The 25,631-nt window shown below is 33.8% G+C and overlaps 1 protein-coding gene across 1 annotated transcript in view; it reads right to left on the bottom strand.

Annotated features, from left to right (window-relative positions):
* MS3_00002886 (uncharacterized protein) overlaps positions 1 to 25,631 on the bottom strand; it is a 271,766-nt gene that overhangs the window by 138,711 nt on the left and 107,424 nt on the right. The window contains exon 3 of the mRNA XM_051210541.1: positions 23,337 to 23,633. Within this exon, the coding sequence (XP_051070547.1) occupies positions 23,337 to 23,633 (297 nt within the window). The remainder of the gene's footprint in view (positions 1 to 23,336; positions 23,634 to 25,631) is intronic.

Genomic DNA, 25,631 nt, shown 5'->3' with positions numbered 1-25,631 from the left:
GATGAGTCGCGAACGAAACCAAACGAGCATCCTAGACTCAAATGTTAGCCACTATTGTTACGGATGTTAAGAAAGTCAACTGTTAAAATTACTAAAATCTTCACAAATCCCCCTTTTGACAAAATGTTAAACACAGATACATACGTACACATTAAACCATAACATTGTTGACAATCAAGGGTTATTCAAACTTCAATGGTTCAATATTGTTATACGGAATGGATTTTGATTAACAAACTGATAAGTAAACAAGTAAAAATCGTGAATAACTAACGATTATAATTTGTAAAAAAAACTACGTTTCGTTGTGTATTCATCATGTTAACGACCGCCCTAATTTTTCCACATTCATTACAGTTAATTTAACTATATATGTATGTATTCAAAAATAGAATGATCTTATGAGATTTTGTGTAGTACATTTGTGAACTACTTACTAGAATTATTTGTAATAAAAAGAAAAAAACTGCAATAACTTCATAGTTCTTATGCTTCACGGTTCCATATTTTGATAAACTTGTCAAATAATAGGAAGAGTTTGGTGAAATGTAATGATTTTTTTTACACTTTACCGATGAAATACCAGGTTTGTTGTGAGATAGTAACTCACTGAAGACAATGGTGGATTCGTCGCTCAATTTCGTGGATTAATTGGAGTTAGACATTAACACCGTTGGATGCCGGCTCAGTAGTCTAGAGGTGAAGCATTCGCGCACGAGACCAAAAGATCCTGGGTTTGAATCTCGCGGGGCAGGATCGTGGGTGAGCACTGCTGAGTAATCCCACGGTAGAACGTCCAGTGCCTCGAAGTTTTCTATGATGGTCTAGCTTCAAATGACTCATGATCTCAATTATTAAAATGTTTATGGGTGAAATTTTATTTAACTTTCTTATTCAGAACAAGAATACATAAAGAAACTGGAAGAAATCTTATAACCTGACAAGATAAAACTGACTGTAATGAATTAGGATAAGTGAAGATGTATACACAAAAACGAATGTCTTTTGTTCGTAAATGTTACCGTTTTTATTGATTAAATCAAAATATATAGCAAGTTACATTGTTGTTAAACTTCTCAATTATCAACTTGTTTGTTTTTTTTTTTTTTGTTCATTAAGTTTGCATTTTATCCAAACATGAGACTTTGTTATTTTTCAGTATTTTAAGGTAGAAATAAATCTAATTTTTTTTAATGATAACAACGAAAAGATACATGTTTCATAGAATGTGTTATGTTATATGAATTTAACATAAGGAATGTATTATCCAGACTTGGCATGCATCAAGAACTATTTGGTAATAGAAGTGACTTTAATATTAAGTTGAACAACCATTTCATATTAAAAATAAAAATATACGTTTTAGAGATTTGTTTGAAGAGGAATTGCTAAGAATTACAATGGGATCTGTATGATTTGTGGAATTCAAAATGAAGATGAAACTGGTTTCATAAATTCCAATGAGTATTGGTTGCATAATAATGCATAAAATGTTTAATCACTGGAGTTGATTTTAGCTACATTGAGATAATATAAAGGATATAAAATCTGCTTGTAATGGTAAAGTCATATGTAGACTTTCAATATGTGTACTTATATCGACACAAGTAGTATATGACGCTAGTCAGGAATAGAATGTCTGGCAGCAGATGGTCAATAAGATCAAGAAGGGAATGACGGGAACAGAAAGTAATTTGCATGGAAATGTTGGAACAATGGAGTCTGACTGATATTTGCAATAGGAACATTCAAGTTTGAAACAACTGATTGGTATTTTCCAAATTAAGTATTTACTGTATTTTTTGATAATGCAATGAGAAGACGTAGTTTATTAGAATGATGTGATATATTTGCGCAATACATTTCGAACAGTCTGATCACATATATACTTGTTAAGAAATTGAGAATGATCATAAAGTTGACATCAAACAAGCATATGTAGTGTTATACAAAAGCCTTCAGAGACGCATACTAAGGTTTATTGAAGCCTTGGCTATACGGAAACTGAAAACCTTTTGTGCATTCAAAAACAGTTTGCCCTTACACTTAACCTACTCTGGTAATACTGATTTATTATCCAGAGTGGCAATCACATTGTTTTTGTGTACTTTATTATTATTATTTTTTTCCTTGTTACGGCTTACCTTTAATCTGTCTAGTTGACCTTTTAATTTTTATATATAAATGATCTTAACCAGTATATGTGTGATCAGATTGTTCGAAATGTATTGCGCAAATATATCACATCATTCTGATAAGCTTCGTCTTCTCATTGCATTATCGAAATTTATCAAAGGGACTAGTTATTTACTGTATGGTCTTCAGATATTACTAAGATGTTCTGTACTTTTGTGTTCAATTACATTTTGTTGTAACTCCGCCTGTAGCTCTTCTAGAGTTACTGCCGGTCCCAAGCCCGGATAAAGGAGGAGGGTTGGGCATGGGGTTAGCGTCCCCATCCCGTAGAAAACTAACTCGCTAAACAAAACGCTAACCAGAAAACATAATTCAAACCATTTTAACTCTGCCCTGAAAGTTGGAAGGTCTTCATTTAGAAGAATTATGACGCTTCATGGTGAAAGCCAAGTTCCTTCGGAAGTCACGAGGCCGATGCCCCTTCTAACAACCAGAGCAAACATTTTTGTGGGTACATGGAACGTCCGAACGATGTGGGAAACCGGAAAGATCAGTCAAATAGCAACGGAAATGAGGAGATACAATTCGGCAGTACTGGGAATCAGTGAAACCCACTGGACCCAAGCTGGACAGAAAAGGCTAGCTACGGGAGAGATGCTGCTATACTCCGGTCACGAAGAGGAAAATGCTCCACACACACAGGGAGTTGCTCTAATGCTGTCCAAAGTAGCACGAAATGCACTTGTAGGATGGGAATCCCACGGATCCAGAATCATCAAAGCATCTTTCAAAACAAAGAAGGAGGGGATCTTAATGAATATTATCCAATGTTATGCACCCACCAATGATAGCGACGACGACATTAAAGATCAATTCTACGAGCGGCTGCAGTCAATCATAGAGAAATGCTCAAGAAAGGACCTCACCATTCTGATGGGAGATCTAAATGCCAAGGTCGGAATAGACAACACTGGATATGAAGATATTATGGGAGGACATGGACTGGGAGAGAGGAACGAAAATGGAGAAAGATTTGCAAATTTGTGTGCATTCAACAAATTAGTCATAGGAGGCACAATATTTCCACACAAACGTATACAAAAGGCTACATGGATCTCACCGGACCACACTACAGAGAACCAGATAGATCATATTTGCATCAAAAAAAATTCCGAAGGACAATGGAAGATGTGAGAACCAGAAAAGGAGCTGACATAGCTTCGGATCACCACCTAGTTGTTGCCAAGATGAAACCGAAGCTAAAGAAGAACTGGACAATCAGCACTAAAAAGGTTCAATACAGCCTTCCTTCGAGATACTGACAAACTCAATGAATTCAAGATAGCTCTCAACAACAGATTCCAAGCCTTTCAAGATCTACTGAAGGAAGAAGAAACTACCATGGAGGACAACTGGAAAGGCATCAAAGAAGCATTAACTTCAACGTGTCAAGAGGTTCTGGGCCTAAAGAAACACCATCATAAGGAGTGGATCTCTTTAGAAACTCTGGACAAGATCAAAGAAAGGAAGAACAAGAAGACAGCAATTAACAACAGCCGAACACGAGCAGAGAAAGTCCAAGCACAAGCTGAATACATAGAAGCAAACAAGCAAGTGAAGAGGAGCATTAGAACCGACAAGAAGAAGTACGTGGAAGAATTAGCAACGACGGCAGAAAAAGCTGCTAGAGAAGTAAATATGAAACAGCTCTACGATACAACGAAGAAACTATCAGGGAAATACAGTAAACCAGAGAGGCCGGTCAAAGACAAAGAAGGCAAGCCAATCACTGAAATTCAACAACAGCGGAACAGATGGGTAGAATACTTCGAGGAACTCCTGAATAGGCCGGCTCCAATGAATCCACCGAACATCGAAGCAGCACACACAGATCTTCCTATAGATGTCAACCCACCAACAACGGAAGAAATCAGAATGGCTATCAAACAAATCAAGAGCGGGAAAGCAGCAGGACCCGACGACATAGCAGCTGAAGTACTGAAGTCAGATATCGAAGTAACTGCAAACATGCTTCACCTTCTATTCAAGGATATTTGGGAGGAGGAACAAGTGCCGATGGACTGGAAAGAGGGACACCTCATCAACATTCCAAAGAAAGGAGATCTGAACAAGTGTGAAAACTACAGAGGAATCATACTACTGTCAGTACCAGGGAGGGTCTTCAACAGAGTGTTGCTAAACCGGATGAAAGACACAGTAGACGCTCAACTTCAAGATCAGAGGGCTAGATTCCGTGAGGATCGGTTGTGTACAGACCAAATTGCGACACTACGGATCATCGTCGAACAATCAGTTGAATGGAACTCGTCACCATACACCAACATCATTGATCATGAAAAGACATTTGACAGTGTAGATAAGAGGACGTTATGGAAACTTTTTAGACACTACGGAGTTCCTGAGAAGATTGTCAACATTATCCGGAACCCATACGACGGACTACAGTGCAAGGTTGTGCATGGAGGACAGCTGACAGACGCATTATAAGCAAGGACCGGAGTCAGACAAGGCTGTCTACTCTCTCCCTTCCTCTTTCTTCTGGTGGTCGACTGGATTATGAAGACCTCGACATCTGAGGGAAGACACGGAGTACAATGAGTAGCTCAGAATCAATTAGGCGATTTGGACTCTGGAAGATGTAGAATCATTTACATACCTGGGAAGCATCATCGATGAACAAGGAGGTTCAGATGCAGACTTAATGGCGAAGATTGGCAAAGCAAGGGTCGCATTCCTACAATTGAAGAACATATGGAACTCAAAACGACGTTCAACCAATATCAAAGTGAGAATCTTCAATACGAACGTCAAGGCAGTTCTACTGTATGGAGCTGAAACTTGGAGAACTACAACAACCACAATCAAGAAGGTATAAGTATTTATAAATAGCTATCTTCGCAAGATACTCGATATCCATTGGCCGGATACCATCAGCAACAGCCTTTTGTGGGAGAGAACAAATCAACTTCCAGCTGAAGAAGAAATTAGGAAAAGACGATGGAAATGGATAGGACATACATTACGCAAATCGTCAAACTGCATCACAAAGCAAGTCCTAACTTGGAATCCTGAAGGGAGGCGGAAAAGAGGAAGGCCAAAGAACACATTACGTCGGATAATAGAAGCAGATATGAAAAAGATGAATAACAACTGGAAGGAGCTGGAAAGGATTGCCCAGGACAGGGTTGGATGGAGAATGCTGGTGAGCGGCCTATTATTATTAATGGCTTTATTCAATATTATATTTTGGTACAATATAGAATTCTCAGCACAGGGTATTTCAACAAGTTACTTACTGAACAACGAACAAAGAGGCAGTAGCAAATACAAAAAGAAATAAACAAAAAGGTCCTTCACGAGGAGTAACAGGCGTAAGTAAGTAAGTAAGTACATTTTGTTGTCCCCACTTGTGTTCTTGTTCGCTACAGACTCTGTTAGAGTATATTTAACTTGGAAATAACATATATCTAATGCTTTCTTGTTATCAGTAATTGTTTAGCTTAAGTCAGTGCATAATGTAAACTGTTTTGAAGTTGATTTTTCAACTTATCGTCGAAATTATATCATTTGACCCATAAAATATCAGTCTATCATAGCTTACTAAACATATTAGTAGATGATTAATTAATATCTGTGATGTTGATTTGTAAATCGTACACTTGTGACTCTCATTCCACGTGTATATAATACACATATATGAAGTACAGTTCTTGATAGTTGGCTTTGAGTTGAACTACTTATTTAGTAAATAATGGTTGGTATTTAAACTCGAAGCTTAATAAATAATAGCTGAATGTTTAAGTCATTTATCTAATCTTCACACTTACACTTGTAAGCGGAATTGTGTATTGATATTGGGAAATGTCATATTAGTAATACCCACTAAAATATCCATATAAAATTCAAACTATACCCTTAAATCTTAGTAATTTCATACTCCATAAGTTGAATATTTTAATGTTGATCATAAAGGAGTTTGTAATACAATATTTGATACTTATAAATGTTTTAAAATAGATTCCTTCGAAAGTTATCTTAGATTACAGTCAAGGTTAATAAAGGATTTAATAACATAATCCAAAATCTATACGAATATTCGTCGAGATTAAAACGAATAGTTTGACAGGGATTGGGCGCCGAGTATAGGGAAGTCATTATATGTGAGAATTATATTTGAAATAATCTCAGCGATTGAAATTTAAATAATCGCCAACGTTTCGTCCAGCTAACTTGTCTGGACTTCAGGGTAATAATCACAATCAAGTTAGCTGGACGAAACGTTGGCGATTATTTAAATTCCAATCGCGGAGATTACTTCAAATATAATTTTCACGAATAATCCAAAATCAATTAAAACATAAGAATCTCTGCAGTAAAGTTCTGTTTCAGTTTGAGACGATTCAGTAATGTACATTCAGATAGTCACACAACCTTTAACTCAAGACTTACAATTTACATAAACAGCATAATATAGTTTGGTTACTGTTTCAAAATCCTATAGTTTACATTTTAAACCACTACTCAAATATAATGATAAGAAACTTCTATGGACTTATACTGATGATCAGTCTTGAAACTGAAACAAACAATAAGCTAAAGCGCTTAAGTTATTTTTTCTTCAATTGATATTTATGACCAGTAGAATGTACCGAAATTTCACAAAATCATGTCACAGAACAATAGTTCATTTAATTATTCTTAAACTACTTAATTCATTGAAGTTTTGATTCAGTTTCCACTTATTTAATACTCTAGTGAAATTATTTACTCTTAGAAAGAATTTGTATAGAATTTTTGAATATTTTTAAACAATCTATATCATTAGGTTTGTAAGCTGATTGTAGCCTTTAAATTTTATACAGTGATCGATTATTGCCGATTTTGATGACATCATAATATCATACTGTCTGGAACACTTTTTTTCTCGTTGAGGTCATTTAATGCTATTCAAGTTATTCAAGTGGATAGCGACAAAACGGAAGTTAGTTATCATAGGGACCGAGGATAAATGTTATACTTTTGATTAAACTAGGATCTGGTGGTATTAGACTGTATCCAAAAGAAAACTATTGTCTCTAGCAAATTCGCCTTCTCACAACAAAACAAATGCTTAGTGAAATTAACCACAAAATTACGTATATGTCACCTTGACACACAGATTTTCAGTGATGTTGGTGAAAGAATACATAAGTACTCTCGAAAATGTTATGTAAAATCACTCTTTAAAAATTGTCGTTGGAAGTCTCACTCCAAGGTTGACAGAATATTCACTATATTATGTTTCTTAAGAATAAGAATCATTCTTGTAACAGAAAAAGGATTGACTATTTTTTTTAAAAAAGAACGTATAATTCTATAACTAAGTGATATTGCCTTTTTTAAAATCCTGAAGCTTTTATTTACCTTTTGAATCGTTATTTGATTAACAATAAACCGATTGGGATGAGGGCACTTTTGGTAATCAAGTTTACCAGTTGAAATATGTTCATATGTAAACATACTTAAAGTCTGTTATAGATAATTGAGTTTCATAATAGCCGGCAACATTCGACAAACATTTTTGGTTTTTCGGTTGTAAAGATCGATACATATGAAGTGGTTTAATAATGATGTGTAATTGATTAGATCGATGGTCGTAATTAGGTTTAGTTGATGCAAAACATTTCACAGATTCAATTTCCAAATTAAATCATGATTAATTCTATCATCTTAATAAATGTTAATATATATATATATATATATATATATATATATATATATCAATAATTTCAATTGGACCATTTTGTGTGTGAGTTAATTAGCCATCGAAGACAATATCATGAATTAGTCGGAGTTAGACATTAACACAGTTAGACTTCTGCCCAGTGGTGTAGAGGTTAAGCATTCGAGAGAGACTGAGAATCGTAGATTCGAGTTCTAAGTGCGGGATCTTGAATACGCACTGCTATGGAGTACCATACCAGGACAAAATGGCAGTCAAGTGCTTCCAGGTTTTCCATGGTGGTCTTACATTGATCGATTCATGATCCCAATCAAATCTCACTGGACAAAAATAATAGTTTTCTAAGCAACGATGGTAAGGCAACGCTATAATATATTAGTTATTTTTTGAGAAGTATTTGTTCAAGTTATTAAGGATTTGTAGCCAATATTTAGCATTTGACTGTAAGAATTGAATTTGTTCGTAGAACACTTGAACTAGCCAGATAATTAATGAGGCATATGTTCTTACTGCTTAATTGTTACTTAATAATAGAATGCAGTTTTAAGTTGTTATTTCAATTTCTTATCTTATTAACAAATTTACAATAAGTTGTTACTAACCATTCTATCTAGACACTATACTACATCTGGTGATCAAATGAATATATATTACTTATTGTCGCTTTATTGTAACAAAACTCTTAATTTTAGTGAGTTGTAATATTTTGTTTTGTTATAATTTACAATAAGTTAAATGGAAAAAAGTGGTTAGCAAAGAGAATAACAAAACAAACAGTCTGATTTGTCTAGTGATAATACTTATATGCATGAACAGTTATCTAATTAAATAAATATAGAATATAATGAAACTGTTACATAATTACTTGTAAAGCGGATATCAATTTTACACATTGAAAGAAAAAAAACCCATAAAAAAACACTCCTTTATAATGAAGTAGTGTAGTTTTAGTCTTTCATGTGTATAGAAAAAAACACAGTTACAAACAAATAATTATGTAATATGTACTGAACATTCTGAATTATATACAAACATTGATTCAAATAACAGATTGCCTTACTTTAGTATAGTATGATTCTCTTATTAAATTACAATGAATTCACATCATTCCATATTGTTTATCATTGTTATTTTACATAGTATAGATTAATGTGTAGCCATGATTAACATACTAATTGAATAGAAATTTTTCTTCTTTTGCCTGCTTCTTTTTTTTGTTTTTTCTCTTTTTATTTTATTACTAATTTTCATATTTATCTTAATGTAACATTGGGAATAATTCATTTATCTATGTAATTAGATTTCTGAAATGTTAGTGGTTGAATATGGTTGAATAGTAGTACAGATAGTAAAGATTTTATTCTATCTGACATATATTGTACGCTTAAATTCAAATGTTAAGCATAATAACAGAGTTAAGGGAATTGTAAAATATGATTTTCAGTGTTTTCTTCCTACACATACACATACAGATTAAATATATTACTATTTATCAGAAAGGGGGTGTTGTGGAGGTTGTAATAACCGTGTTGGTAGACGCGGAGGGTCCAACTAGGGGAGTTGGAAAACCCTGATTTCAAAACAATAGTGCACATAGGCTCCAGGATCCTGAATGAACAAATGGCATATGAAGCAATAATTGGTCATCGACTACCATGGGATTGCATCTCCTGGCATTGCTCGACTACTTTGTGGATCGAAGGCTACGGGTCTGCCTCCTTAATGAAACCACCTGCTCAGGTCTGGGAACCCGGGCACAAATCAAGAGACTTGTGTGGTGCATACGCCCCTTTCTACCAATATTTATGTGTTCAAATGAGTAAATAAGTTGCAAACGAAATTGATCCAAACATACGAATGATATATAAATGGTTAGCACCAACTTATTGTTATCAGAAGGGGGCTTTTGTGGAGATTGTAGTAATTTAATAGTTGAGTTCATGATTTCATTAAAGTTAGACCATAGTGGAAAACCAGTGGAGTTGAAGTTAGGCATTAACACCGTTGTATGCCGGTTCAGTCGTCTAAAGGTTCAGCGTTCGCACACGGGACCATAGGTCCTGAGTTCGAATCCCGCGAGTGGGATTGTAAGTGCACACTACTGAGGAATCCTATACTGTGACGAAACCACCATCTAGTGCTCCAGAATTTCCATAGTAGTCTAGCTTTAATCTACCCATGATTTCAACTATTATACTACCATTTACATAAATTATTTTATAAAACTTTCAAATTACAGGTTTATACATGAATTAAAAACTCGAGTTTTATTTAATAGTAAATATTTGGTAAAAATTTATGAGCGGTTATGACTGAATACATCAAAGAAACGTTGTTGCGTAGGTATTACTTAATTTAATTCTTATTATCATGAAAACATCATTCAGATGTGTAGTTCCTCAAATCTTACTAAAAAAGCATATTTACAAATAATAAAGTAACTATCTTTTCTGGTATATCTCAATGAGCAGAAATATGTATACTTAACATTTCGTAACATAGTATTAGTTGCTTCTTCAGGGTAAATAAATGAAGAACCTAAAAATAAATTAACACTAGTTTAAAAAACGGCGTAGCCTTTTTGTATGAACGATAATCGTTTATTCCTGTTCATATTATGCAAAAGTGAAATCATTTCTTATCCAATTATTTATTGGGATGGGATTCATCGGTTACTATACCGTAATTCGATTGAACGTTTAACGTCAAGATGTATCGACTACATCGAATTTCGTTGCTTTAATTCAGTATTTAACAAGACCGTATGTTGTGAAGTGTTATAAATATGGGATTTATTTGATAATGATATTTCGGTTCGTGATTTTATTTTTTTGACATTCAAGGATTTGCTTTTCTTGATAACCTTATAGAACTTACAAGGTTACAACTGATAAATTGATTTAATAGTTGAGTTCATGAGTCAGTTAAAGTTAAGCCACCATTGAAAACCTGGAAGTATCGGACGGTCGTTTCGTCCTAGTATAGGATTCCTCGGCAGTGCGCATCCACGATCCCACTCGTGGGATTCGAACTCAGGACCTTCGGTATCGTGTTCGAACGCTCAACATAAGACCACTGAGCCAGCACCGGGCAGTGTTAATGTCTAACTCCAATCAATCCGTGATGGTTTATCTTTAATTGATTCATGAACTCAACTACTAATTTACTACAATCTCTACAAAAGCCCCCTCCTGATAATAATAAACTGATGCTGACCATCAATATATCATTCGTCTGTTTTGATCAATTTCTTTTGCAACACACTAGATCTTTTAATCGATACTTTTAGAAATCATTACTTTTCGAAGTTCAGTAAACAATAGATTAATTAACATTGAAAATTCATTTTGTTTATTTACATGCATATTATTGATGTGTATGCTATCTAATTCATGCCAGGTTATTGAATTGGATGTTTTACTTATTCCAAACAACAAATTTATCTTCATCTATATTATAAGGTGAAACATGATCGTAGTTTCCCAATGTTGGTAACTGGATATTTTGAAATTAAAGACAACCGATTTGTAATCAACGAACACTTTTTACAACTTGTAAATGAAGAGAATGATTTCGAAGAAAATCTAACAAATTTGTTTAATGTAATTTTCTTAGAAAAAGAAGCATTATTTATCAATTTCCTTAAGTACAGTAAACTTGAATATAGGCTTTTCACTGACAGTTGATCATTCACAATATTTAGCATAGACTTTTCTGTACTTCATAAAAACGGTTCTTAGTGTATTAACTTTCTTTGAATCGTTGTTTTTTGACTATAACTAATCCACTTATCATTTTGTCATTCGAAAACCAAAGTCCAGCTACATGAAAAAGTGGTTTGACTACAAAATGTTGGTATTAGTAGGGTAGAATTTATTGTGGTTTAACTATTTTCCAGGCCATATTTCTTCCTCTAACATTTCCCTAAGTCATTCTATTACTCTTTCGCATAAAGTCTAAATTCTTGTTATAAAGTATCATGAGATTGAGAATCATAGAAGCTGACGTAGCATTATTTTTATTTACCAGTTCGAAACTCTTGGAATTCGAAGTTGCAATAGGATATGTGATCCAATCTTCATGTATCATAAATGAATACGATATCTTCAGAACTCTGAAACGGACTGCAAAGTTTCGTATCTAAAGTAATGGTCTGTTTGTAATCGCAATGCAAAATGTAAAACGAATGTACACAAATGACTTATTTAAGCAATAATCGAAATGACTATGCAATAATTTCTAGGTTGGTTTTTCCAGGTTCCGGTGAATATCCATGACTGATAGAGTTCAGCAAAGTTAAGTTTAAGATAGACATAACCAATGATACTATTAAGAGATAGTTTAACATCGTAAATTGTCCGATTTACGAGATAGGGAAAACTAGATTCCGACCAAATGACTCATTAGTATCATACTCAATATAAAATCTGAAAGTGGTTGTTTGTATGATGAATAGGGTTATGGCAAAGTATATTTGGGCACCTAGAAACCATAACTAGATTGTCGTTTATTTTCCCCTAGTTTCCATAGTCAACTCCTTATTGTTAATTAATGGTGAAAACTGTTTTAAAATGAATCAAGGCTTTAAGTCTATTATTGTCATCTAAAAGATAATCACGAAAGTAACTGGCTTACAGTTGAATAGTCAATCTTCAACAGGATATTTTTTAAATATCACCTAAGTCATTGTCATTACAATAACCTGATATTTCCGTTTATTTTAAACAATCCACAATTTGCTAAAGAGATACTGTTTTCGTACAGGAATTAGAAGAAAATCAATTAACACTAAGTGAAGAATGAAGGTTTAATTATTATTAATCTTGTACTGACCATCATCGAGCTTATCTTATCTGTCAATCCCAATGACCTTGTTTGTATGTGTGTTAATACGTGTACTTGAACACACTCCACCTTCATTATTGTTCAAACTTTCATTCTATGTGGCGTGACTAAATCATTTTTATGTATACATACACACTAACACACACGCACACACTTTTCACATGAAACAATAAAATGAGTAGCTGAAGATGAACGAGAAAACAACAAAATTTCCTTTCCATTATCTACCGTTAATGTCATGAAATGTTAATCACACAAAAATTCAGTTCATCTAAGTGAGAAGAAAACAGAACGTTTTTTTTTCGGAAAAGGTTTATCTTTTGTTTTTTCTCTATTTTCTCTATTTTTTTCCTGTAAAAAGGAAATTTACAAAATACTGTTATTTTGTGATAAGTGTTTAAGGTTTTGCTTCGAATTCTATTGTGCTGATGAGATAAATTTGAGTCGTTAAAATTTGAATTTAATCAACTATGTTGGAAAGGTAAAATGTAGCTAGAGATTGTATAATATTATGTAAGAACCTATGTTTGACTGAAAGTTTTGGATTGTGGAATGATGGCTTATCATTTAAAAGAATACTCTTTATCTGTTTTATTATGAATAACCGGCTAGTTTTGCAATTTTCCACATTGTATAAGAGTGGTTCAAAGAAACAATGCATATAATAAATGAGGTATCACTATCTATATTTGTAAAAAAAAGGTTCTTTCTGCGATGTAAATTAGGGAAAAACATTTTTTTCTTCCTGATTAGACCACCATGGGTTTAGGGTCGTTTAGAAAAAGATATTATTCATGAAATTATATATATCTGCATAACACAAATGAAAACAATGAATTTGGTTCCATTATGCGCTTATGTAACGGACGTCATTATTTGAATAAGAGGGAAATCATTTTAATTTGAAAACAGCTTTTCGATATATATAAATCAAACCGATGACAAATGATATACAATTTCTCATCCTTTACAGAATCTATCAACCACAATACCAGTATGTTTGACAACAATTAAACATAAAGTCAGAGAGCCGTAAAACGTATTTTCTAAAGCATATATACTAACATAAGCTATCTATAACGTTCATAAGGTAACAGGAAGATATTCTAGAGAAATCAGTATATAAATATACATATGTGAATTTCCTATGAAATTTTTTAGATATTCACTTCAATGCAGAGAAGAATCCTAAACTTGAAAAAATAACTGGCCAGATGCAAAGTTTATTTTCATTCAACTATTCATCACAATTACATTTTCAACGCAGTAAAAATTGTCTGGACACAGCTAAATATGTGAAGATCCCGTTTTCTATCCAATGAGCATGTATGCTGTGCATAACTATACGAGTACAACGTTTTAACTAATAGTTTTATAATGAGAAGTAATCGCTCTGAAATTGTAACGTTCTTTTTCATGTATATTGATATTAGTATTCTTTTGAAATACTGAAAATTGACTAATTAGACAATCCAAACATTAAATATCAGAAAGACAATGCTATACATCAATAGTCTAACCAAACTAAACTGAATTTTTTCAGCAGTTTTTAATTATTTAGTTTTTGATAATGTATCAACCAGAATCTAATAGCGATCATTTAGATCACTATGGTAAATTGTTAGACTGACAAATATTTCTAGTACTTTTGATAAATTGTTGCCATGAAGAAGCAAGTATGCAACTAGTTAAACCTGTTAAGTTCACTAACATTGCTAACTATATATAAATCCAATTAGCTAATGATCAATTTATCCCAGCTATTTTCTAGTTCAATACATGTAAATCTGTTTATTGCCAATATAAGTGTGCACAATTTGATGCTGTTTCACAAGGTTTTGAGATTAAGAGCTCATATCAAGGCCAAAAAAAATTCGGTTCCATTTCTAGTTATACCATCAGATTGTATCGGTTCACTGTCTCATACTATTATGAAAGATCTATCCGATTGTAACTGGTTTTCAATAGTTATCTAATTGAGATCAATGTGTAATGCAATCTATGAAATGGTACATGGAGAACATTCATATACATACTGTTCTCCTATCACTACGGTTATCCACTAAATAGATTTTCTTAAATTGCATATTCGTTTCACTCCGTAATTTATACCTACTTACACAAGTTTCCCGTGTTGTTCTCTACATTTACCAATATAGTCTATAAATAGTAAAGTCAAATTAAACAAAACGACTGTTACATGTGTGACAAGTTAAACAAGAGAAAACTGATTATTTTAATTAAATGTTAAAAAGAATTATTTGAAAATTGTTTTCATTCAGAGACGTTTTCCATTAATCTCATTTTCTCAATAGAACATACTTAAGGTTTCATAAATGCAAAAAATAAATAGTAAAGTCAGTAAGAAAGCTAGTAGTTATGAGAAACATTTTATACTCTTATTAGTATAAAGTGCTTTTAAAATGAACTATAAATTATTTTTAACTCCGCCTGTAGCTCTTCTAGAGCTACTGCCGGTCCCAAGCCCGGGTAAAGGAGGAGGGTTGGGCATGGGGTTAGCGTCCCCATCCCGTAGAAAACTAACTCGCTAAAAAAACGCTTACCAGAAAACATAATTCAAACCATTTTAACTCTGCCCTGAAAGTTGGAAGGTCTTCATTTAGAAGAATTATGACGCTTCATGGTGAAAGCCAAGTTCCTTCGGAAGTCACGAGGCCGATGCCCCTTCTAACAACCAGAGCAAACATTTTTATAGGTACATGGAACGTTAGAACAATGTGGGAAACCGGGAAGACCAGCCAAATAGCAACGGAAATGAGGAGATACAATTCGGCAGTACTGGGAATCAGCGAAACCCACTGGACCCAAGCTGGACAGAAAAGGCTAGCTACGGGAGAGATGCTGCTATACTCCGGTCACGAAGAGGAAAATGCTCCACACACACAGGGAGTTGCTCTAATGCTGTCCAAAGTAGCACGAAATGCACTTGTAGGATGGGAATCCCACGGATCCAGAATCATCAAAGCATCTTTCAAAACAAAGAAGGAGGGGATCTTAATGAATATTATCCAATGTTATGCACCCACCAATGATAGCGACGACGACATTAAAGATCAATTCTACGAGCGGCTGCAGTCAATCATAGAGAAATGCTCAAGAAAGGACCTCACCATTCTGATGGGAGATCTAAATGCCAAGGTCGGAATAGACAACACTGGATATGAAGATATTATGGGAGGACATGGACTGGGAGAGAGGAACGAAAATGGAGAAAGATTTGCAAATTTGTGTGCATTCAACAAATTAGTCATAGGAGGCACAATATTTCCACACAAACGTATACACAAGGCTACATGGATCTCACCGGACCACACTACAGAGAACCAGATAGATCATATTTGCATCAAAAAAAATTCCGAAGGACAATGGAAGATGTGAGAACCAGGAAAGGAGCTGACATAGCTTCGGATCACCACCTAGTTGTTGCCAAGATGAAACCGAAGCTAAAGAAGAATTGGACAATCAGCACTAAAAAGGTTCAATACAGCCTTCCTTCGAGATACTGACAAACTCAATGAATTCAAGATAGCTCTCAACAACAGATTCCAAGCCTTTCAAGATCTACTGAAGGAAGAAGAAACTACCATGGAGGACAACTGGAAAGGCATCAAAGAAGCATTAACTTCAACGTGTCAAGAGGTTCTGGGCCTAAAGAAACACCATCATAAGGAGTGGATCTCTTTAGAAACTCTGGACAAGATCAAAGAAAGGAAGAACAAGAAGACAGCAATTAACAACAGCCGAACACGAGCAGAGAAAGTCCAAGCACAAGCTGAATACATAGAAGCAAACAAGCAAGTGAAGAGGAGCATTAGAACCGACAAGAAGAAGTACGTGGAAGAATTAGCAACGACGGCAGAAAAAGCTGCTAGAGAAGTAAATATGAAACAGCTCTACGATACAACGAAGAAACTATCAGGGAAATACAGTAAACCAGAGAGGCCGGTCAAAGACAAAGAAGGCAAGCCAATCACTGAAATTCAACAACAGCGGAACAGATGGGTAGAATACTTCGAGGAACTCCTGAATAGGCCGGCTCCAATGAATCCACCGAACATCGAAGCAGCACACACAGATCTTCCTATAGATGTCAACCCACCAACAACGGAAGAAATCAGAATGGCTATCAAACAAATCAAGAGCGGGAAAGCAGCAGGACCCGACGACATAGCAGCTGAAGTACTGAAGTCAGATATCGAAGTAACTGCAAACATGCTTCACCTTCTATTCAAGGATATTTGGGAGGAGGAACAAGTGCCGATGGACTGGAAAGAGGGACACCTCATCAACATTCCAAAGAAAGGAGATCTGAACAAGTGTGAAAACTACAGAGGAATCACACTACTGTCAGTACCAGGGAGGGTCTTCAACAGAGTGTTGCTAAACCGGATGAAAGACACAGTAGACGCTCAACTTCAAGATCAGAGGGCTAGATTCCGTGAGGATCGGTTGTGTACAGACCAAATTGCGACACTACGGATCATCGTCGAACAATCAGTTGAATGGAACTCGTCACCATACACCAACATCATTGATCATGAAAAGACATTTGACAGTGTAGATAAGAGGACGTTATGGAAACTTTTTAGACACTACGGAGTTCCTGAGAAGATTGTCAACATTATCCGGAACCCATACGACGGACTACAGTGCAAGGTTGTGCATGGAGGACAGCTGACAGACGCATTATAAGCAAGGACCGGAGTCAGACAAGGCTGTCTACTCTCTCCCTTCCTCTTTCTTCTGGTGGTCGACTGGATTATGAAGACCTCGACATCTGAGGGAAGACATGGAATACAATGGACAGCTCAGAACCAATTAGACGATCTGGACTTCGCAGATGACCTAGCCCTCCTATCACGTACACGTGAACAGATTCAGATAAAGACAGCCAATGTAGCAGCAGTCTCTGCATCAGTAGGCCTCAGCGTACACAAAGGGAAAACCAAGGTCCTCAAATTCAAAATGAAGAACAGCAATCCAATCACCCTTGATGGCGAAACTCTGGAAGATGTAGAATCCTTCACATATCTGGGAAGCATCGTCGATAGACATGGAGGTTCAGATGCAGACGTAAAGGCGAGGATTGGCAAAGCAAGGGCCGCATTCCTACAATTGAAGAACATATGGAACTCAAAACAACTTTCAACCAATATCAAAGTGAGAATCTTCAATACGAACGTCAAGGCAATTCTACTGTATGGAGCTGAAACTTGGAGAACTACAACAACCACAATCAAGAAAGTACAAGTATTTATAAATAGCTATCTTCGCAAGATACTCGATATCCATTGGCCGGATACCATCAGCAATAGCCTTCTGTGGGAGAGAACAAATCAACTTCCAGCTGAAGAAGAAATTAGGAAAAGACGATGGAAATGGATAGGACATACATTACGCAAATCGTCAAACTGCATCACAAAGCAAGTCCTAACTTGGAATCCTGAAGGGAGGCGGAAAAGAGGAAGGCCAAAGAACACATTACGTCGGATAATAGAAGCAGATATGAAAAAGATGAATAACAACTGGAAGGAGCTGGAAAGGATTGCCCAGGACAGGGTTGGATGGAGAATGCTGGTGAGCGACCTATGCTCCTTCACGAGGAGTAACAGGTCAGTAGTAGTAATAAATTATTTTTAATGAGAACACAATTAAGTTAAATGTTAACAATGGGCATTGAAAATTCGGCAAGACTATAATTTATGAACGAACCAATCAGGTATAAGATAAAAGGTATCAACTTTTGGCGCGAAACTCACTCATCCATTTGGCTAAATAGAATCTTGGCATTATAGCTGATGTCAGTTAGTGATGAAAACACTAAATCTAAATCCTAACATTAACCATCAACTGTAAATAATAATTTGAATTCCTCACACTAATTTATAACCCTCATTTGGTCTTAGTTATCATGTGGACACTCTCAAGGTCACTTTAGCGACATAAATGTCCATAAATTATGATCCCACTGAAAAATCTTAGTAATAAAAGTGTAATTAAAATCTAGTCTCAAAATATTGATTGTTCAGGGAAATGTCATGTTTTTCTTTGTTTGTTTGACTTTTCTCTTCGTTGAACTAGTTTCTGACTACTTTATTCGATGTGTTCATTTAAGGTTCTTACGTTTATAATAATTGTCGTTGAAACGTATCTATTTTTTCAGAAATGACTTTCATAAGATTGAAAAAACTCAGAAACTCGGTGAACATTTTGAAACAAACTAGATATTTACAAATAACAAAATCGTATTATTATTACGATTTTAATACATCAAAGACTTCATTAAAACACATATAACTCATATCATAATCATGTACTCAACTGAGGACGATCTAATCTAACTTCGACCAATCCTTGGTATTGTGCGACCATCTTCCATTGTCTTCGGTGGATTACTATATTGACACGGATAAGACTCCACTGGTCACGGCTTCTCATTAGAACTCCAGGAATTCATCTGGATTCATCGTGAATTCATCTGTTAAAACTACTACAATCTCCACAGATCTCCTTACTTATATAGAGGGATTATGTCATGCGGGAATCGAATTAAAGAATTCAACAACATGTTATGTTTTCTTACATTGTAATATTCAATTTTTGTCATGTAAGTAAATTCCAAAATGTGTGTCCATATTATATACCTCAATAATAATTGGTTACTTGTTAGATGCTCAAAATCACTGTTTACAGTACGCTGCATTGCTTTTTATTTTCACTACATTACTATATATTTAATTTTATGAATCAAAATCATTATATTCATTTAACATAAACTAGAAATACTTGCCAATGCAACATGTTAACTTTTTTTAACGTAAATTATCTTTTTGAAGAAAACCCCTCATCAACTAATTCAGTGACCGTGTCCCTGGTTAAACTACTCAATATGTTATGAAACCGAACATATAATTGAAATTTTGTGGTATAATCAGATAAACTAGATAAAACTCTCCTTAAAAAACAGGATTATTTAATAGGGTTTTGTGTGGATTGATTTAATTTTATAGATGATATATTTGAGACACCGACCACAGTTACGGTCTTGAGGATATTATGTGTGTTTGTAGCAATATCATAACTAAAGTCATTCTGTGACTTATGTCACCTAAAAAAGTAAAAAAATTCTACTTCACTTCTTATATTTAAAACAGGAGAAATAAATTGGTTTTCATTAGTATTAAAAATCAAACACTATAAGCAAAAGATTGATTTTGGCTAGTGGCGGAATCCAGAAGGCGTCTTTCGTCTAGATCTCAGAGTTGATATTCTTTCAAAGACTTGAACCCAGTACCATTTGCTTCGAACTCCACCACGTTATCCACATCAACTCTGAGATACAGTTACATTCAGCTGACGAGTCTCAAATAGGACAAAATATGAGCTGTAGATTCCACTGCTTGCCACTATACATCCCTGATTACACAGCTCATTACTTAAGGCAATATCATGGCAAGCCGTACAGGATGTACAAATCCCAACAATAGACTGATCAGTTGTAGTCCTAAACATCAATACCAAGATTCAAACAAGCATTACAAAAATGAATTAGAATATTATGATGCATTTTTTTGGTGAAATTTTATCTTAAAAACTATGTTTTGTTTTACGGATTAGGCAAAAAATAATTTTGAGAAATTATTCGTTTATTATTTAGTTTGTTAAAGTCTGATATTTTTTTAATGAAAATTTAAAAAATGTTTTTTTTATTGTCTTTCTTTTTCTAGCCAAATCTGACAAATTCACAAAATGATTATGAGAATATTAATTAAAATCTTGAAGATTATCATGTATGTAAATGGGTTGATAAATACATTTGATTAACGGAAATAAAGTTTTAAACAGTTATTTATTTCAATAATTGAATCTATGACTCGATCTTAGCTAGACCACAATTGAAAAGCTGGAAGAACTGGACGGTCGTTTCGTCTTAGTACGGGAATTCTCACCGGTGCATATCCACAAACACCCATACTCAGGATTCAAACCCAGGACCCTTGGTCTCACACGAATTCTCAATCTTTTGACAACTGAGTCAGCATCTAACGGTGTTAATGTTTAACTTTAATCAGTCCACGGCATTGTGCGACCATCTTCCGAGGTCCTCAGTGTCTCACATCCGGCATGGATAAAACTCTACTGGTCACGGCTTTTCATCAGAACTCCAGGAAATTCATCTTGAAACATAGATCGATTTGTGGATTCATTTGTTAAGAATACTACAATCCCCCCAGATCCCCATATTGATATAGAGGGATCATATCATGTGGGGATGGAATTAAAGAATTCAACAATATGTTATGTGTTTAATGCATGGTAAGCTGTTGTTAAAGTTTACCAATAGAGAAATTCATCACGACAATATGATATCCGGTAACTTTCCAAATTTTCACACTGCGCAATATGTTCTTCATTTTAGTTATTATATATTCTTTCCACTATTACTATTATTATTATGATCAGTGAAATATCAAATAAAGTGTAACTTAAAACTCATATTAATTTAATTATACTGACGACATTAAACACGTATACTGTGTTTTACTTTTCTGTTATAACTATATTTCCTTCTCCCCTGGTCGAATATCCATCTTAAACAGAATATATAATGAATAAATAAGAACGTTTAAAATGTTTATTTCCATTCTTTATGTACCCTTAGTTTTAAACTTATACACACATCTATAATTCATTTATTATAATAGATTTATATGAATAAAATTCCATGAATTATTTAATGTTATTCATTATTTTAGATGAATAGTTAATCATTACTGAATATTAATAGGGGCTTTCTGCAGTAGTACAGTTTCCTTTTACGGTATCAGTATTATCATTATTATTATTATTATCATCATCATCATCATCACAATTACATCCAATTTTGGCTCGAGTATCAATTATTGTTTACTTTGCTGTAAACAAATGCAGCTTTGATTTTTTTGGAGAAAAAAGGGATTGTATTCGTAAATATTTTATTAGAAATCCCAGAAGGATGATCAACATTTTGAATAGAGTAGAGAAAGATTTCTTTGAATTACCTGTTTTATCGGTTAATTTGTACAATTCTATCAAACTGTGACTTGGTTTTTAGTTCGTTAGATATATATAAGCTAATTTCGGATTGCCTACTGAATATGTCAATCAAAGCCAATTGTTGGGGATGTTATATTCTCAGAACTCACATGGTAAATTCTATTTTAAAAAGTTGAATTTTTTGTTTTCGCTCCAAAAGCGCTCATTTTTACCTTCATGTTGTATTTCACACTTAGGAGGATCTTAAACGCTATTGGTTCGTTGTGTCTTTTAGTATGTTATTTTGTAACGCTTCCCAAGGATATTTTTATTCTGTATATATACGCCTGCGTTGTGTATGTTGCTGTTCGTGCTTCCGATTGCTTGTGGAATATATTTCTCTTTTCCGAACTTGGACTTCTCTCCCTAGTTAGCGGAGCTCGGATGTGTCGGAATCGCTAGCTTATCTATCATCGTATCACAGAGTCTTCGTTTCGTTCTCAGATTGGGTGAACTCGTGGTCTCTTCAAACATAGCACCAATAGAAATAAACACTGACTTAACTGGGTTTGAGGATAACACTTGGAACATTTGTCTAGTACAGAATATATGAAGTAGAGCTTTAATCAGTGAAGTAATTAGTCTTTTAAATGCAAAGCTGTAGAGGAGAGCCTCGACAAACCTGTTTGTTTGACTAGAAGCAACATAAGAGAATTTTTTATCATGGAGTTAATCATGCTGGTTATTAACTTTTCAAAGCTGAGGTCATTGAGAGCCCATAGACATGGACAATGTGCATGATGATCTAGTTGTCATAAAACTTAACTGCTCCTTTGTACTGAACTCTGATCTCGGACATTTAAAAGCATATTCGGAAATGGGCTTAATATGCTAACAATAGAGAGATCATCGAATTTCCGGATTTACAATTTGTAAAGGGATTTTTTATATTTGAATAGCTACTATAAAAATATTTTCTCTATTAAGAATAAATAAGTTTTAGTTAGCCCTGTAAATCAGGAGGCTAGTTTTTTTACCGTTTGAGACTAATTAGCCAGATAATTCTGAGTTCGAGTGTTGATGTTCATGTCGCAAACCAAAAGCAACACGTTTAACTTCATTTACACAATATACTGTCTACTGAGCTAATGAGTTCAGGTAATCGCTATCTGGTTCGACAGATGAGATTTTTATATGAGTTTGAGTTGATTGCTGATGTTTACGACTAAATTTTGAATGCGCATATATCAGCAGATTATGAATAAACTTCAGTTCTAAATATTCACAGCTAAATAACTCAAACATTTCTGTGTGGCAGCCTATGCCCCAAGATGGACAATAGTTGTAAGCAAGTAGTTAAGATAACTCAAGCACTTATTGTGACATAATACTGTACATAACGATGTAAGAACAATACACTGATATAAAGATGTAGTAATGACATGTAAGTGATCCCTATGCCTTGAACTGTAAACGCAATAGAAACTAACTTCATTACTAACCATAAAAACTATATGTAATAAAATGTAGCCTTTATAAAACGGTTAAGAGAAGGAGAAATGGTTGTACAACTCACTTTCATTAGCATTGTATACAGAAATTTGTGCCGTAGCTGAATCGGATCCAACATGATTTTGTGCAAAACACGTGACGGTATCACCGTTGTGATTTGGTTCTAATTTAGCACGTAGGGCAACACTATCTGCGGATAATTCTTTAAATTGTAAACCTGGTCGATTTTGAGTGATTTCATTATCATTCCATCGGAAGACAACTCTAGGAAGAGGATTACCTTCAGCTTGACAGAAAAATAGGACTGATTCTCCGGCTATTGCCTTTGTATCAAGTGGAGAGTGGATAATTTTTGCTGGACCTAGATAATCAATGAAAAATTAAAAAGAATACACTTGAATGTGCGATGAGGAAAACTCATTTCCACAAGAATAGTCCACAATGAAGGAGGTTTATATAAATTAATTAGTTTATAATTTGGATCAGTAACTGAATCTAACTCTTAAACTATCAAAAAAGGAAACATTGTACATATATTTAGTTTTTATTTATAACTCTTCAGTAATGAGCGATCACAGCTCGCTTAAGGATAGGACAAAAATACTATAATGTCACTCGGAGTGCTTGCTACCTTTTTAATCATTATATTTGAATGTGATGGTTCACTGTTTCAACTCTAGGCATTTCGTAATATTAAAACCAACCATCATCCATTATCATAGATGATACCTATCTTATAACCAATTTGATTTAACTTCACTGCATTGTCTCGTATAATACTAATAAGGTTGAAAAACAAAATATATTGTTTTACATGTACATGAATGTATAAATTAACTAGAATTCTAAATTTCCTTAGATACAAGTAGAATTGAAATTGATAGTCTTCACTATTGATTTACGAAAGATATAACCTTCTGTGATTAGATCAGATATCTAAAAAAAACAAAATACTAATCATTATTCTATGTCAAATAAAATTAAACTATATTAGCGCCTATTTCTCTGATGTACATATTTCATTTCAACTTTTACTACAATATTGACATCTTTGATAACTATTACATTTGATTCTTCAAAAAAATAATAAAAATAGAACGACACATTTCACAATGGAATATTTTGAAAGTTTCGTTCTCCTCATTTTAATGACATAATTATATGGGGATAAATGTGAGCAAAAAAATATAGGACTTCATTTTTGTTGTTATTATTGTTGTTGTTGTTATTTCTCTTTCAATATTTTGTTTGAATAATATGAACATTCAATTTACAATCTAATTTCATTTATGCTATAATGCATTTATGAACGACAAGTGTTTTCATGCGTAGATAAACGTGTTATTATAAAGGTTAATTCACTTCATTGCTTATTCATTGATTAAGTATGCAGAAATGATGGGCTTTTTTAAAATAATAATAAAACCAAAAAAAAGAAGAAAAACTTTTAAAAACTTGACGAAACTACCATCTAGATAATAATAAACATTCTGAACTGAATTCTATAAAATTGGTTAGATTATTAAAATCACTTTATTTGTTATATCTTATGTATAAGAGTCATTGATGGTTATTTATGAAAGTGACCATATTTTATGAACCATAACCTTGTTGACTGAATTAATAATATCGACCATATTAGGAAACAATGAAACTATCCATTTTTTGAATATTTTATCGATGACAATAAAGATCATTTGATAATACTGTATTTTTTGAATGTTATTGGTCAAACAAATTAAGACTTAATTATCAGTTTAGGGCTTGTGGAGATTGTTAGGTTTTTGATCGAGATCATGAACCGATTGATTTGAAAGAGTTCAAATCATTTTATACCATGTAGCTTTCTCTTATGAATTATGCTATATTTATGTCTACTGTTTTAACGTTTTTTTTTAAGGCTATGGATATTTGATTTGTATATATCATTTACTGTCTATTTAAAGAATTCACTGTATACACCGATAGTTTTTTTCCTAATGGAAGATGTGATTTATTCACTTTTAATATTTTTTGTTACTAATCTCAGTATGTTTCTTTTATGAAAGGATTAATAAATAAAAATTATAAAATAAAAACAATTCAGACAAGAAAATTTTCTTCTCAAAGATCACACTAACTAGTTCTTCGTGATTATATTCATTGAGCATATTAACAAATGAGGCTGAAAGTTTGTTGTGAATCAGTTAGTTATTCATTGAGTTGGACACAATGTAAAACCTAAAATATCAGTATGCAGGCTCAAGCTATCATGCACTATTAGTAAAATGAGATAAAATTGTCAGGAGAAATCCTTGAACAGTAGAGGTAGTAACAGGTAAATGGTAATAACAAAGAAAAGATAAATTATTGAAACATT

The sequence above is a fragment of the Schistosoma haematobium genome, chromosome ZW (genome assembly GCF_000699445.3).
Source record: "Schistosoma haematobium chromosome ZW, whole genome shotgun sequence".
Classification (NCBI taxonomy): Eukaryota; Metazoa; Platyhelminthes; class Trematoda; order Strigeidida; family Schistosomatidae; genus Schistosoma; species Schistosoma haematobium.
Note: the sequence above shows the minus strand (reverse complement) of the source record. Positions and strands in the feature narration are given on the sequence as shown.